This window comes from Lactuca serriola, chromosome 6 (assembly GCF_051521515.1).
Source record: "Lactuca serriola cultivar US96UC23 chromosome 6, Lser_US96UC23_V15, whole genome shotgun sequence".
Classification (NCBI taxonomy): domain Eukaryota; kingdom Viridiplantae; phylum Streptophyta; class Magnoliopsida; order Asterales; family Asteraceae; genus Lactuca; species Lactuca serriola.
Genome location: NC_136413.1, coordinates 89470022 through 89487780, shown reverse-complemented (window position 1 = coordinate 89487780; position 17759 = coordinate 89470022). Strand labels below are relative to the sequence as shown.

The 17759-nt window shown below is 40.6% G+C and overlaps 2 protein-coding genes across 2 annotated transcripts; one reads left to right on the top strand and one right to left on the bottom strand.

Annotated features, from left to right (window-relative positions):
• Positions 1-277: 277 nt before the first annotated feature.
• Positions 278-3218, top strand: PAP15 (purple acid phosphatase 15). Its single transcript, XM_079008222.1, has 6 exons — positions 278-880; positions 1091-1288; positions 1367-1697; positions 1779-1996; positions 2206-2396; positions 2623-3218. Exons 1-6 carry the CDS (start codon positions 580-582, stop codon positions 3058-3060), a joined length of 1677 nt encoding a protein of 558 aa, XP_078864348.1. The 5' UTR covers positions 278-579; the 3' UTR covers positions 3061-3218.
• Positions 3219-4814: 1596 nt separating this feature from the next.
• On the bottom strand, positions 4815-5606 carry LOC145058313 (PLASMODESMATA CALLOSE-BINDING PROTEIN 1-like). The gene is made up of 2 exons (XM_079006234.1): positions 5195-5606; positions 4815-5103 (listed from the first exon to the last, which is right to left on the bottom strand). Exons 1-2 carry the CDS (start codon positions 5533-5535, stop codon positions 4902-4904), a joined length of 543 nt encoding a protein of 180 aa, XP_078862360.1. The 5' UTR covers positions 5536-5606; the 3' UTR covers positions 4815-4901.
• Positions 5607-17759: the final 12153 nt, after the last annotated feature.

The window sequence follows — 17759 nt, the reverse complement described above, 5'->3', positions numbered from 1 at the left end:
ATAAAGATTTGGATGAATTTATTATTATAAAATTTTATAAAAAATAATATGTTTAAGATAATGGTTACTTAATATAAAAGATTTAAGATAATTATAGAACATCTAAAAAATATTAAAAATAAAGATTTTGACGAATTTATTATTATAAAATTTTATAAAAAATAAGATTTTTAATTTTTAATCATTTTAACATAATTATTATGTCGATCGAATATAATCATATAAAAAAACAAAGTTCTAAAAACAAATGTTTAACGGATTGGATAGAGATATTCTAAAAAAAGGTTCAGCCTTCAATAAAAATGAGTCTCAAACGGCAAGCAACGGTCGATGGTTACGAAGACGCCACGCCACTTCTTCCATCTTTCTCGACGTGAAATCGGAGAAAAAAGTAATAGACAAAACAGCAAAACCCCGTATGTAATTGGCTGCGGTGGCTGATCGGCACCCAAATCGAAGAAAGTGTCATTTTCTGCAACGCATAAAGATTCCAAGTAATATTCTTTAGGATATGCCGATATGCCATCAATCGAACTTTAAAACCACGTAGACCTCCACATTCACCTTCGACGTAGGAAAATGGTGTTCAAGAGAGAAGGAGGGAGTGTGATTCTGATTGGGTTTTATTGCTATTTGTTAATTCTTGTGGGTTTTGTTTTCTGCGGTGAGATCGTCAAAGGTGACGGTGGTATTCCGACCACTCTTGACGGACCTTTTACGCCGGTGACGGTGCCACTGGATGAGAGTTTTCGTGGGAATGCGGTGGACTTGCCGTCCGATGATCCTCGTGTCCGGAGAACTGTTAACGGGTTTCAACCTGAACAGATATCGATTTCTCTTTCCACCACCCATGATTCTGTTTGGATTTCTTGGGTTACAGGTACTAATCTTTCCGATAATGATTAGGTTTTTGATAAGAACAAATTAGGAATTACACCTTCGCTTTCGTTAATTTACTGTCATATGCTTTAAAATACAATCAAAATAAATTTCACTGTCGCTCTGGTTAATGCTCGCCTTGGAGTTTGAATTTGGGGTTTTTTAGATTATTTGAAGGAGAAATGATCAAAAAAATTCTGAAAAAATGCAGGTGATTATCAAATTGGTGACAATATAAAACCCTTAAATCCTGAAAGCGTAGCTAGTGTTGTAGAATATGGGAAAGTAAAATCTATGAAGAAACAAACACAAAAAACAGAGGGTTACTCTCTGATTTACAATCAGCTATACCCATTTAAAGGTCTTCAAAACTACACTTCTGGTATCATCCACCATGTTCAACTTACAGGTTAGTTTCTAAGAGTTTCAATTTCTTGATTTACATATAATAAAAGAAATCTCAAATCTTGGTATATGAATCTTGCAGGATTATCTCCAGATACTGTTTATTACTATCGATGTGGAGATCCTTCGATTAAATCAATGAGTGGTGTTTTTCATTTCAAGACTATGCCTGTTTCTAGCCCTAAAAATTACCCCAAAATAGGAATTATGGGTGATCTTGGTCTTACTTATAATACAACATCAACAGTGAGCCACCTCATCCAAAACCAACCTGATCTTGTGCTTCTTGTAGGAGATGCAACTTATGCTAACTTGTATCTAACAAATGGCACTGGTTCAGACTGCTATTCTTGTTCGTTCTCAAATACTCCTATTCACGAAACTTATCAACCACGTTGGGATTTCTGGGGAAGGTAAAAGTTTGAATCTTTATCGAATCTTGATGCTAAAGTTGTATGCTTTTGTTCTTGAAGATGATGAGTGATGTATTTCAGGTTTATGCAGAGATTAACATCTAAAGTACCAATCATGGCTATAGAGGGTAACCATGAAATCGAAGAGCAAGTTGATAACACAACATTTGCAGCTTATAGTGCACGATTTGCCTTTCCATCTAAAGAAAGTGGCTCCAAATCTACTATGTACTACTCCTTCAATGCAGGAGGAATACACTTCATAATGCTTGGTGGCTACATTGCTTATGACAAATCATGTAAAACTTAATCTTGTTTACACTTTTCACTATTTGATTATTCAGATAGCTCTGATACCATGTTAGATATGTAGGGTTCTTGATTTTTTTTCTCCAAAATCACTTTTAAGGAGAGAGAGAGAAACTCCAACGTGTATGGAGAGCCACTGTATCTAGCTGATGTGAGACACTAACACTGACGTCGATTTGTGTCATTTTTTTTTCTACAGCGGATCAATACAAATGGTTGCTGAGGGATTTGGCGAATGTCAATCGAGAAGTGACACCATGGCTAGTTGGTGTTTGGCATCCACCATGGTACAACACCTATGTTTCTCATTACAAAGAAGTCGAATGCATGAGGGTAGCCATGGAAGAACTACTATACAATGCCGGCGTCGATATAATTTTCAATGGTCATGTAAGTGTTTCAAGCATTACATGATCCATACAGTGTCAGGGTTTCAATTCCAATGTGGATTATGTCAGCCAGCCACTTAAGCAGACCGTTGTGTACCTAATTTACATCTTACATGACACTCCTGGTCAATGAGTGTGGGCCAGCTCAGGGGTTGCAGGAAGAATAACTTTTTTGCAGAAACTTGAAAGTACTAAAGATTTTAAAATTACTTTTAAAAAAATTTCAGGTACATGCGTACGAACGAACAAACCGAGTGTACAACTACACGTTGGATCCATGTGGTCCGGTCCACATAACCGTAGGAGACGGTGGTAACAGAGAAAAGATGGCGGTCAAACATGCTGATGAACCGGGCAACTGCCCGGAACCCTCCACCACGCCGGATTCATTCATGGGTGGTTTTTGTGCAACCAATTTCACATCAGGTCCAGCATCAGGGAACTTCTGTTGGGATCGACAACCTGAATATAGTGCTTATAGAGAAAGTAGCTTTGGGCATGGGATTCTTGAGGTGAAGAATGAGACACATGCTCTATGGACATGGCATAGAAATCAAGACATGTATAATGAGTCGGGTGATCAAATATTTATTGTTCGTGAGCCTGGAAGATGCCCTGTTGTTAAAGCTAAACCTACACTCAAGCTTTGGAGATCAGCAAAGTGAAGCTTGTTGTATCTGTTAGGGTTCTAAAACAGATTTGTATAGCATAGATTGTAAGATGGGTCGACCACTCGACCCATGATTTGTTGTTTGTTTGAATGTTATCTGGAATTTTTTTAGTAAGTTGTGAGTGAATCTGGTGATAGATTTCTTCGGTTTCACGTGCCTTTAATTTTGAAATAATGTATAATCACAGCTGAAACTAAAACTTTAGTAAATAATCGTGTACCCATGTATAGGCCTGTCAATCGTGTCGTGTTCGGGTTGGCGTGTCGCGGGTTGACGGGTTGGCGGGTCAAAATATGCCAACCCAAACACGACCCATTTAAATATACAGGTCACGGGTTGGCAGGTTTGGAACATAAACCCATATATGACCCGCCAACCCATTTATTTATACGGGTTCATAGGTTGGCGGGTTCGTGGGTTAGATTTGGGTTTGTGGGTCCGAATTTTAGACATTTAAGTCTTAAATATCCAAATGAAAATTAAAAACATTCATAGAAACATGTTACAGACTTAACCTTTTAGGTTACGACTCACGATCTTAGACCATCCACTACGAGTCAAAATGTCAAAACAGTCAAATGGTCTATCAATCAATGGTATATATTATATAATACTTATTAAATATTAATACTTGATACATAAATACATTTAAAAATAAAATAATTTTTTTTATTAAGAATATAAACGGGTTGGCGGGTCAACCCGTTTATTTTTTGAGTAACCCATATATGACCCGTTTAATAAACGGGTTGGCGGGTTAGTGGGTTAGCGGGTTGGCGGGTTGAAAAACTCAACCCAAACCCATTTATTTCGTGTCGTGTCGCGGGTCGTGTCGCGTGTCGTGTCGAGAATTGCCAGCCCTACCCATGTATACATTCAAAGCAAATTATGGTGACAAAATCTTGATCCATTAGAAGATGAACAAGAGCACCATGCATATGGTGATTGAGATGTAATTTATGCATATGGTGATTGAGATGTAATTTGTTGTGTACAAATCATTTCCCTTGATTTTAACAAAAAGTAGATGCCATAAACACAAAGTATATAGCATTGATTATCACTAAAATCTCTTTAATTTGCATGTGTAGACATAGGTTGATTATCCCGACAAAAAACCATGTTAAATCTTTGTGTTCTTTGTAATTCTTCGCAACTGTATTATTGTATTTGTGTTTGTCGAAGTCCTTAGTCCCTAACACAACCATGTCTCCAACTTCCATTGACACTGTTCTACATGTTCCTTCATCGGGCTACAAAGGTAAACCACATGACTTGAAATTTGAAGCAAAATGGAATAATATCGATTGCTCATTTTGTAAATCTCCATCATATATACCTGCCGCCACAGCCTAATTAGTTTGTGCAAATGATGCAATGTCAAACACCAAAACATTATGGCTCTGATTGTCCAAAAGATCCCAAGGTCTCATCGTCTAAGTAGTGATCAAATCCAATTGGTGGCTTCTATAACACCTAAATATCAAACACTAGTGTAACAACCACTGCTCTCTGCTCCAACTAATGATCATATGAAACTCAAACAGGAACATATGGAACTTATTAAGAGGTAAACAAGCAACACCTTAGACTCTATGACTCAAGTTGCTTCAACCACATGGCTCCACATCGTGGACCCATGATTTATTGTTTGTTGCAATCTACCCTGAAAGTTTTTAAGTAAATTATATGATAGATTTCTGCAGTTTCATGTGCCTTCGTTTTTTTTTTAAGTTAGATGATCACGGTTAAACCAAATGGTGTTAACAAAACTTTACTAATAATCGTCTACCTTCTACATTCAAAGCAAATCATGCCGAAAAAATCTTGATCAATTAAAAGATGAACAAGAACACTATGAAGATGGTGTTAAGATGTAAGATTCTTGACACGTCGGACGTCGAGAAAGCTTTAGAATTTGGCGGGGTGGTTAATGTGGGCACCATGCCATTGTCTGGAGTCAGCCCTCCTCCGAACGGTGGTGGCGAAGCAATGCCTGAACTAGGAGTCGTGATTGGTGTCGTTCCTCCTGCGGAGCTGAAATTACACGGCGGTAAGACGGTGGTGTTGATCCCAATCGGACTAAACATATAAGAGATAAGACAAATGAAATGGTGCATATATATACCTCGGAGTCGGTGGGTAAACGCAAGATCCATAACTGGGGTCTGTTTTGGCGATGGTGGCGGTGCCGGAAAAGTCACAAGATCCGGGAGCCATTGATTTACGCATGTAATAGCTGTTGAAGGCGTAGGAGGCGTGTGCTTGGATGGTGTTTGGAAGAAAACAGAGACCAGATTGCTGCAATGGTGCACAGTCTGCTCCGGCACTGCATGCGTAGTCAAGTGCCGTTTGTAAAGCTTCCTGTGTGGCGTCGCTTCTGGCCACACACCACGTCGCCGTCGCGAGTCTGCCGGAGAGAACTAACAGCACCGCCATGAGTGCAGCCACCTTGGACGGTGTACCCATTTTGGGCAATGCTTTTGGTCAAGGGCCAAGGCACGACAAAAGACAGAAGTGTGTGTGTTGGTAAAGCTACAAAAGATATGGGGAATGAAGTAAGAGAAGAATATGTGTTCACTTTATTAAATACTTAAATTACAATAATCAATTATGCTTGGAAATTTAATAAATTAAAGTTTTAGTTACTAATACTCATCTCTTTCTCTCTTTTTTTTGATGAAGGCGTGCTCACTAGGTGGGCTTATTTTGATTTATGTCTACAATTTTGATTAAACCAAAGCAATTCGACCGATTTAAGAATTACTATTTAACTAGTAGTCTTGTATAATTTTTTTTAATCAAATAATTTCTTTTGGTTATAAATTTGTAAAGAGCAATCATATTGCGGACATACCCAAGGCAAAAAATAACACTCAAATTTAGAATATTTATACAGCCAAATTAGTGTTGATACATTCCTGAATTAGATCCTTATTTATTTCCTTTCCATGTATGTATTATAGCTATAAAAACCCATGTATCGATTCATTGTAATATATGAGATTCTATTCCCTTCGATACCATATAATGGTATGGGAGCAACAAAGGCTCGTTGAGCAAACACTCTATCCTCCCCCCCCCCCCCCCCCCCCCCCCCACCCCACACACACACACACACACATGGGCTCGGTTAATAGTCCAATATTTTGTACTCCGGTTTGGGCCTGTCCAACCGTGAGCTGTTAGGTTTACTATATAATAATATGCTTGCATGCATATTAGGTTAACGATCTAGATTACGATTGATAGAAGTCGATAACTTTGCAGATTTCTTTATCGTTCCTGTAAATCTTTTAACCCTCTGCAGTTGATGTTCTTTATCGAGCTCTTCTGAGGGTTGTTTATAAATCATTCGACACGTTTGATTCACTTTTGAGTTGTTTACGGTTTTCGTGTTCTTGTTGTTTGTTCTTTATATTACCTGTTTAAGATCTAATCGATCTTCAAGTTTATGTTTTAAACTTATCAATTGGTATCAGAGCAGGAGGTTGTGTAATCGATACACTTTTTTTTCTGTGAAAAAGGTTTCAATTAGGGTTTTCCGCAATTACTGATATTTATTGAGCCGTCATCTCATTATTGACATATCTTGATATTTATTGTTTTGTCCTAATCTGATTTATTACAAGTCTGATCTTTAAACAGGTTATTCGATCATTATGGACGAGTCGCAATCGAATCCCATCAATATTTCGAACAGCATTGGATCTACCACGTAGATTCCCATCCTGTACACCCATGATTATGAAGTCTGGGCGCATCACTTTGAAGATTACGTTATAGGATCTGAGGATAATGGATACCTCATCTGGGAAGCAATTATTTCTGGACCGTTTTCTCATTCTGCAACTTCAAGGATTATTAAAACTCAAAAAGAGTATAATGATCTTCTGAAAGATGTTAAAGATATTGCGCAAGATGAAAAAGATAAATTTCAGTGCAATATCAAGGCGTTAAGATTGATCAGATTCGCACTTCAGTCCGATACTTTTAGACTGGTGAGTTCATGCACGACGGCAAAGGAGATTTGGGACAGGTTACGTGAATTGTACTCTACAGACGAGGATCTTGAACACTCCATTCAAACCTTACTCTTGTCTGAGTTTGGTGAATTCAGGCAAGGAGCCGAAGAAACCGTGACCCAAACGTTCGATCGCTTCATTCATCTTCTCAGCAAGATGATTAAACATGACATCGAAAGGAAGCTTATAGAGCAGAAGGTTACGTTCTTAAATGGTCTCAGATCAGAGTGGAGAGCAGTTGTGTCCACAGTTAAAGCCCACGAGCAATTTAAATCATATTCCTTGGCGAAACTGGTGGGCATTCTCAAATCTCAGGAGAAGATTGTGTTGCAGGAAAAGAATGTGGTTTCAAGCCTAGGCTCGTTAGCCCTCCTGTCCAAAAGTAAAGCTGTAATGGAGGACGAAGACCTCAACTTGGAGGATTATGACCTCACGTCTGAAGATTATGCTATGATGGTATCTAACCCCAAGAGGTTCATCAAGAAGAGATTCCCCAACAACAAAAACCGAAACTGGCAGGGGAGTTATAGTTTTGAAAAGGTTAAAGATGAACCGAAGGTTGAAGAGTCTAAGAAGGAACCGAAAGCGGAAGGTGATTCTGGAGTAAGTTGTTACTATTGTGGTGGAAAGAACCACTATGCAAAGGATTGTGTCCTTAAAAAGATGGTTGAAAAGGATGAGGAAAAGGATGAGGAAGCTTTGCTGCAGAAAAAGCTTGATGAGATAAGGAAGAAGAAATCTACCGCTAACTCTTCTATGAATGCTCTAATTGTGCAGGGTTCGGTTGCTGATGACGAGTTCGGTGGCGTGGAGGTTTGGTCAACGACTCTGAAGATGATGAAGTGAGGAAGCCTTCTCATGGAAAGGCTTGTGTGGCTAAAGAAGAAAGCAGTGGAGGAAAGTGCTTGATGGTGTCAGACGTATCTCAGATGAGGGGATACAACACTGATGGTGGGAGTAATGAACCGAAGGAGCAACAAGATATGTGCTTTACAGCCAAACCGCTCAGCGTGCAGTTCAACGAGCTCGATGAACTGATTAAGAAGGTACAATCGGTTTTTGTCTCATTTAACGTCCCACAATGCTCATATGAAAAAGAACTAAAAAGTGTTAATTCAAGAATCTCTCATCTAGATAGTAGTCTTACTCAAACTCGAGTCACCAATTCTAACCTAACTGATCAATTAAGCAGGGTGTCTTCGAAGAGTGAGGAACGGCGCATGTGGATCGAACTGAAGGAGTCGGAATTAATCAAAATAAAAGATGAAAACATTTATTTACAAAGAGACAATTTAAAGTTGTTGAAACAGCGAAATGTTTTTTGTCTGATTGCTAAACGTCTTTACTCCAATATTACTCAGCTTCATTTGGATTGTGAAATAGGACAAAAGATTCATCGCATGATTTTGCCCTTCCTTGAGTTTAAGGAGGATGAAATTGATGCTGAAGCATATAATTGTGAGAGTGTGATATCATCTGAGGATGTTAATCCGACCTATATGTATGGACTGGACAAAATAGAATCTTTCATTAAATCCAAGGACCATAAGAACATGCTTAAAAACCTTTTGGATGAAAATGATAAACTGAAACTGAGAACCGAAACCATACAAAAATTTGATTCTTTAAACGCCAACTTGAGCTCAGAAAATAAAATTGATGTTGAAAATGCATCTGAGCTTACTGAGGACGATAATATGAGTGAAATTTCTGTAGAGGACACGGTTGACTGCTCAGAATTTGTAAAAAGCGAACCCGAAAATCACAAGAATCTAATTTCAGAAAATTCAGTAGAGTTCGCTCGTTTGTCCCAACAAAAGTCCCCGATTCTTGCAGAGAAGGCCGTTGTATATCAAAAGGTTAGAACCACTGCAAATCAGGTGTACAAGGTCACAGACGTAACCGAACATCAGACTGCTGAACTCACAGCTATTGTAAACGAAGACAATGCTGATGGCTGTGATGAGTTCTTCTGGTCAGTTCCAATCGATAATGCTGATGAAACGGTAGGCTTATCTGAAAGGACCTCATGGAAAAGCAAAGGAAGATACGTACCAGAACCCTTGAATAAGCCTGATAACTTTGATGTGCCAAGTACTAGTGGTACGAAAGACATTCCTCAAGAAAAAGGAAGTCCGGCAAAAGAAGACACTCCCTCTAGTGAACCAGCCATAGAAAAACCGAAACCGAAAGCTAATATCCATCATCAACCGAAGCAGATGAGAAATCAGAAACGCCAAAGGAATCAAAGATACAGGAAGAATCTCTCTGAAAGAAAGCAGTTTTGGCAATCCCAGAATGCTTATTTCTCACATCAAGACAAGAACCTAAAGTATGAGAAAAATCCTGTTGAAATGCACGAGAGCCATAACAACCGAAAGCAACAGTTCGGTTCAGAAACAAATACCAACCAAAAGCAAAGGTTCGGTTCTGAGAATGACTCCAACCGAAAGCAAAGGTTCGGTTCAGAGAACGAAACCAACCGAAAGCAAAGGTTCGGTTCTGAAATCAAAAGAGATCAAAACTCTAAGGTCAGTCCCACTAATGATCAAAAGCAAAAGGGTCACCTAGAGTCTCCAGCCAAGAAGTCATCTCAATCTAAGCCCTCTCATTCTCACTCATCTAATTCTTTTAATTCTTCCAACTCTTTTTCACCTCATTCTAAATCCCATTCCGCTCTTTTTCAAAAATCTCAATCTTCAGCTGAACAAAAAGGGAAACAGAAGGTTTCAGTGTCTAAACCTGAGTCTAAACCGAACGCACCTAATCCTAATAAAATCAAAGTTTTTACCATAAAAAAGAAAGATGAGACAACCCTAATTAAACGAACATATCTTGTTGACATCACTCTTACTATTCCTGTTCCTGTAAAAGGCTCACGAGGACCCAAGAAACTTTGGGTTCCTAAATCTGCTTAATTTTTGCAGGTTATAAGTGACGAGCAGTTCGACGAAGAATGGTACATTGATAGTGGCTGCTCACGTCCCATGACAGGAAGGAAGGAAGAGCTAAGGGAATACAGGTCTCTTTCAAATGGTGGAAACGTCAAGTTTGGAAATAACTCCTTCGGCACCATAAAAGGATATGGAATGATTACTAACGGTGATTTCACGATAAGGAAGGTTGCATACGTGGAAGGGCTACAACACAACCTCATCAGTGTATCTCAGCTCGTTGGAGGTACCGGTCTTAAAGTCTCATTCGACGATGAGGGTTCTGAAATTATTGAGAAGAAGACGAAGAAAGTTATTCTCAAATCGGAGCGTAAGGGTGAAATGTTTCCTCTAAACCTCAAACCCATCAGAGGAAACCCAGCTATCTGCCTGTTATCAAAAGCACAATCTGATGAAAGCTGGTTGTGGCACCGAAGACTCTCTCATCTCAACTTTAAAGACATCAACAAACTTGTCACTGGAGGTCATGTTCGAGGTCTCCCATTGCTCAAGTATGATATAGATCATTTGTGTGCTGCATGCGAAATGGGGAAGCAGAGTCGTCAAAGTCATCCATCTATAATAAACACTAAAGTTGTTGAACCACTTGAATTACTTCATATTGATTTGTGTGGTCCATCATCTATCGAAAGCATCGGTGGTAGCAAGTATATTCTTGTTATTGTTGATGACTTTTCGCGTTTTACATGGGTGTTCTTTCTAAAGCTTAAATCCGAAGCGACTCACAAGCTAAAGGTGTTCATCAAGCAGATTGAAGTACAACTGAAGAAGGTCGTTCGCAACATCAGGAGCGACAATGGTCTGGAATTCAAAAATAGAGAATTTGAAGAATTCCTGGCAGAAAAGGGAATAAGTCACAACTTCTCAGCTCCCTACACACCTCAACAGAACGGAATTGTCGAAAGACGAAACCGATCTTTGTGTGAAGCTGCCCGAACCATGCTAAGTTTCGCTTCCTTACCTCTTTATTTTTGGGCTGATGCTATTTCTGATGCTTGTTTTACACAGAACAGGTCATATCTCAACAAGCGATTCACGCTCACACCTTATGAGATTCTCAACAACAGGAAGCCAAATGTGAAATTTTTCCATGTGTTCGGTTCACGGTGTTTCATCTTTAACTCTAAGGAACACCACAACAAGTTCGATGTCAAAGCCGACGAGGGAATCTTTCTGGGCTATTCTCTCACTTCTAAAGCGTACAGGGTATTAAACAAGCATTCTAAGAAAATCGAAGAGACTTACTACGTGACTTTCGATGATAGCTATGTCAAAAAGCTAAAGGCCAATGAAGACACTGCTGGGGAAATCTTTCCTCAAACTGGACAAGTCACGGTCTCGATCGCTAATCTATACGAGAAGTTTATGGAGCTATTTGACGAACCAAAGAAAGCCACTCTCTCAGAAGCAGGCGCAACAAACAACAAGGTAGATCATATGAAGCAAATTGTCGAAGAAGCTGCCAGGCGAATGAATGAAGGAGGATCAAATTCTAACGAACCTCCATCACACAATGCTTCAGTTGAGGGGGAGAAACCACCATCATCATCCCAGCCAAGCTCACAAGTTGAGGGGGAGCCAAGCACTTTGCCAACCGAAAGCACTTCGCCAACCGAAAGTGCCAAATCATCCAAAGATGCATCTACGCTCGAAAGCTCCAAACAACAAGAAACCTCTGAAGCTCAAGGCATTCCTGAAAGCTCATCTATCGAGGGGGAGCATGCTGATATGTCATATGACTATGAAAGCCAGTCCGAACCAGAAGAAATGATAAATGCTGAGTTGGAACCAACCTTTGATCCAAATTACCCTCCTTTTACCAAATGGACCAGAGATCATCCTGTCTCTCAAGTGGTTGGTGATGTCTCTGAAAAGGTTCTGACCCGATCACAACTCAAGGCAAAACAGACATCCTTATTTTCCAAAGTTGAATTCTGCATGTTTAACTCATTCGTATCAAAAGTTGAACCGAAGACAGTTAACACTGCTCTCGATCACTCCGATTGGGTTCAAGCGATGCAAGAAGAACTGAACGAATTTGAAAGGAACAAAGTCTGGCGCCTCATTCCAACTCCTCCAGATGCATCGGTTGTTGGTCTCAAATGGGTCTTTAGGAACAAAATGGACAAGGAAGGAAACGTTATAAGGAACAAAGCTCGTCTGGTCGTGAAAGGATATTGTCAGGAGGAAGGGATTGATTATGAAGAGACTTTCGCTCCTGTAGCTCGGCTTGAATCAGTCAGAATATTTCTTGCCTATGCTGCCCACAAAAACTTTGAAGTTTTCCAAATGGACGTCAAGTGTGCGTTTCTTAATGGAGAACTCGAAGAAACAGTGTATGTGGAGCAACCTCCTGGTTTCGTGAACGAAAAGTATCCAAATCATTGCTACATTCTGGATAAAGCCGTATACGAACTGAAACAAGCTCCGAGAGCCTGGTATGAAACGCTAACTAAATTCTTAAAGATGTCCAAATTCAAACAAGGTTCGGTTGACCCAACCTTCTTTCGCAAAAAGGAAGGTAACCACCTTATGATCGTTCAAATTTATGTCGATGATATCATCTTTGGCTCAACGAATTCTAGCCTAACAGCTGAATTCAGAAAGCTGATGGAGACTAAATTTGAAATGAGCTCAATGGGTCCTATTAACTTTTTCCTTGGTTTAAATATTAGACAGGGACCCGAAGGCATCTTTATTAATCAGGAAGCTTACACGAAGACTCTCCTAGCAAAGTTTGGCATGATGGGAGATTCCAAAGTCAAAGTCCCAATGGCATTCGGCACCAAGCTCACCCCATCCCTGGACAAACCGGCTGTTGATATCACGCTCTATCGTCAAATGATAGGTTCTCTGATGTATCTTATTGCTAGCAGGCCTGACATCATGTTTTCTGTGTGTTACTGTGCTAGATTTCAGGCAAACCCATGCGACCTCACATGCTTGCTGTAAAGAACATCCTACGATATCTCAAGCGAACTGCCTCCTTAGGTCTATGGTATCCTTCCAACTCAGGCTTCTTCGTTCAAGCCTACTCAGATGCAGACCTTGGAGGATGTGGACTCGACAGAAAAAGCACCACAGGTGGCTGCCAATTCCTTGACAGGAAGTTGGTTAGCTGGCAATCAAAGAAACAAACGTGCGTGTCTTTGTCTACTGCCGAAGCTGAATACATAGCAGTTGCATCCTGCACCTCTCAAGTGATTTGGATCCAGAGTCAACTTCGAGACTATGGACTCAATATGAAGAAGATCCCACTATATTGTGACTCTGAAAGCGCAATTAGGATCTATCATAATCCAGTGCAACACTCCAAAACCAAACACATAGCACTGAGGTATCACTTCATCAAAGATCATGTGGAAGATGGAAACGTCGAAGTACACTTTGTTAGAACCACTGATCAACTGGCTGATGTCTTTACCAAAGCTCTTCCTGAAGCGTCATTCAACAGAATATTACAAGGGCTAGGTATGATGGAATCAGAGTCAGTACCTCAAACTACCTCTCAACATCAATCGTAAGAAGCGAAATTGACCGAACGTTCAGGTTCGGTTGAATCATCTGACTCGCTTATCACTTCACAGGTAGTTTTCTCGCTTGTAAATTTCATGTACAAAGTTGTTTATCTTATTGTCAAAAGTATTTTCTTATTGCAAGCCTAAATTCCTTGGTTTTCTAAAATTTTCCAAAACCGAAACCAACCGAACGCTCGGGTTCGGTTTTTCAAAATTTTTCAAAACCGAAACCAACCAAACGCTCGGGTTCGGTTTTCCAAAATTTTTCAAAACCGAAACCAACCGAATGCTCGGGTTCGGTTTTCCAAAATTTTCCAAAACCGAAACCAACCGAACGCTCGGGTTCGGTTTTTCAAAATTTTTCTCAACCAAAACCAACCGAACGTTCGGGTTCGGTTACCAAATTTTTCCAAAGTTTTTTTTTTTACTCTTTCTAAGTCTTATTTTTTCTTGCTTATTTTTTATTTTATTTTTTATATATATCAAAAACTCCAAAAAAAAATTTTCTTTTATTTTATTTGTGTGTTCGTTTGTCTATGGGGATAAAATTGTTGGATTAGTTAAGTGTCCCTAGAAGCATGCTGCTGTATGTGTCCCAAGCCTCATAAATTCTGAATAATAGCCTTAATGACCTGGTATAAACGAACCTTGTCTTCCCAATTAGGCTACCACATTTATTCTAATCGTGAGCTACCTCACTCTCTTCTCACATGAGATAAGAGTTTTCTGCTTGGTCCTTATTTTCGCAGCTGAGGTACTTTAATTTCTTACACCATCTCCATTACATTTCTCCATTACATTCGTTTCATCAACGTAACCCTTGAGACTCTCAGAAATTACCACTGAGGTTTATGGTTACACAACAACTGTGTTTATGATCTTAGTTTCGTGCCACTACGAGCTGAGTGAAACCCAAAATTCAACACCAAATCTGAATTGACGGTGAACAATTAATTTGCTCAAGTTCTCACCAAAGAATTGACGGATGTATCTTGATGAAATCTCAAACTTTATTTTGTGTGATTCCTATGAAATTGTTAAAACACCATAACATTTCTTCACTTGGGATCCAGTTTTAATTTTTTGTTGAGATTTTATATTCTCCTAGCCACTTTAACATTAATTCCTACCTACTTGTTCAACAGACTACATCGGTCTCACAAGTACTTTGGTCACTTTCTATCTTATTTCAAGATTAGGAATGTTGAATCAAAGATAAAGCCACCTTAAGGAGCCTAATTAAAAGAAGCCTTTCATCACTTCTTAATAAGTGTTTGATCGTTATTCAACGGGAAACCACCTTAACACTTTAAGGTCTCTCTTGACTGTGAAGGAAGAGATTCGTGCCCGGGATCATTTGTTTCGTGTCATTATTGACATCACATTTATTCCTAAAAAGAGTTGCTTTATTTCTTTTCTTTTTACACTCTTAGCACGACAATCTTTGATTTTCCAAAATTCTGGTACTAATAATTACAGGTTGTTTTATTGCATCGGTGGTTAATTATAAAGACGTGGTCCAAATTCATCCACGTGGGAGTATCCTTCACAAGATGTCGTTACAGAGATAAGATGAAGGGTTGCTGACTCAGGCGGGAGATAAATGGATTGAATTTCCAACGGCGGTAAAAAGGGACGCATGCAAATTTGAAACGCCCATTTTTTAACTGACGTTATGGACGCGTGTGCGAATATGAAGCGGTTCCTCTCTGGCACAAACAGGCGGGTGTGAATTTGAAACGGTTTCTTCTGCAATGGCGCTTGTTGGGCGGCGTGTTACAAGGAATCTGACACTCTCTTTCATGCGTGATCATCGCATTCCTTAACTGTCACGCATCTGTCATTCCGGAAAAACCTTTCGTATTTCGATAGAAGATTTAAACAGATTTTTCTCTCTCCTTACACCCACTATAAAAGGCAGTCTCCTCTCACATTTACCTCTTTACTGCATCCGAATTCCCAAGAGAGCAAAAATTCCCTTAAACCCTTACTGTTCATCTTCTTCTTCCCAACTTCAACAATGGCAGAATCATCGTTGTTCATGCTACCTCACACATCCTTCCCATTCGCCCTCAACAGTGTTTGGTGATAGATTTAACCCCTCAGGTGTACGTCTCCTACATGTACCCGATCATTGAGTGCCTGAAGTACTCGCCGATAGCACCTGCACTTTCACGGGTGGAATCTGTGCCCATGGAGCTCCTATCGCAGGTTTATGCGACTGCCCATTACGATAAAGCAGTCGATAGGGTTTTCTTCGAGGTTTCTGATCACAAAACCTCGATTTCAAAGCAACGATTTGGCGCATTGCTAGAGTTTGCTGCTGACCCTTCAAGGGTTAATCCGGAGACGATTCCGATTGGCCATCTCTACAGTATGTTTTACAACATGGGGTACACGGAGGTGCTCTCCTCCGTCGCGAAGTTTAAAAAATCATGCTTGCCGCCACCGTGGAACGGTATGTTCACTGTCCTTTTCAAGGGTTTATCTGAACGGAGCTCAGGATCAGACGGCTCCAGTCGACTCTTCCTGTCGATCATGTACGGCGTCTATAACGGAATCAACGTCGATTATGGGTTGGTACTCTGGCAACAACTCATCCAAAGCCTCTCTTCTTCTTCACGACATTCTGAGGTGTCGTATGCAAGGTTTTGGACTCTCATTACAAAGTGGGCGATGGATAAGTTCGATGTCCCCACGGTTGCCGGTGCATCGATGTCTTCGATCGGTACTTTCCATACCACGAAGATCATCGTCTCAGATGCATCCAAATTCCCCTTTATCGGTTCTATTCCGGAGACAATGTATGCTGATGTCCCAACAGACAGTAGGATCATCCGGACTATCAAGGAGTTCAAACAGTCTGGACCGAGGGAACTCACTCAGGAGATGCTCAAATCAATCCATGATGCTGATAAGCCTGTTCATAGAGGCAAAAAGACAGACAAAGGGAAGCAAGTGACCAGAGGAGCTAAAGGTCCTTCTCCCAGGAAGAGGAAATCAACAAAAGTTGCACAGTCCCCGCAGTAGAAGAGGCGCAAGACTCAACCGAAGCAAAAGCTGCTAATCGCCTCCTCTTCCAGTGAGTCGGAAGGTGCGAGTTCGGATTCGGACGGCTCTCAAAGAGGCGAAACCCCTCCAAGAGGTAATACCCCACCCATATCACCTACCCCTGACATGGAAATCCATAACTCACTAATTCCCTCTCCCACTCAAACAATTCCTACTTCCATTCCCACCATAACCCCCACTACCACTATTCCTCCAACCTCTTTCCCTATACCACCACCCATTTTCACCGATACAACAACTACATCAACCGCAAAGGTTACAACCAACGTATCTGATACGGGGGTTCATACCGATGCAACCGAACCACTACCTGTAACCGAACCCCTACATACAACCGAAACACAACCACCACCCGAACCTACCCATACTCAACAACCACCCGAAACTACCCCCACTCAAACTCAACCTGAACCTACCCATACCACACCACCACCAGCTTCACCACCACCCTCATCTCCTGGTCATGCCTCTGACGGAGATAACCCTTTCCTTGGAGGGGAAAATATGACCTTCTATTCGGTCTACTTTTGTCCGTTTCAGGTCCAAAGCGACGATGATGAGGAAGCTCCAGTTACAAAGAAGCACCTAAAGGAGTTGAATGAGAAGGTTGACCTGCTTATTGCCTCATCCTCCAACTCTCAATCCTCTCTCTCTGAATCCATTCTTCAGAAGATTGTTGATGCCTTCTCAAAGGCTCAACATGATTCCGTCGCTTCTGCCACTGCAGCAACTGACGCCTCCACAAAAGCTTGTGAGGCAGCGACCGAAAAAGTCGATAAACTATTCTCTGATGCCTCTTCCCTGTTAAAGTCCTTACAGGAGAGCGCCGATGCCACAAAGACAATGTTGGAACCAATCGTTCAACAATTGGCCACGTTCGTCTCCACGGAGTTGAAGTCATTCGCTACCCTTCGCCAATCAATCAGTGACAACAACTCGGTCCTTCGTGCCTCCATTGACGAGCGCCTCTCTAAACTTCAAGAGGATCTCGCTGTAGAAAATTCGTTGATGGACGCTCTTGCAAGCAAAACCACCGCCCTCAAGGTCAAAAGCGCTAAACTTTCCCACTCTCAGCAACAAATTGACGCTTTTCGATCTGAACGGGAGGTTATCAAGACGTGTGT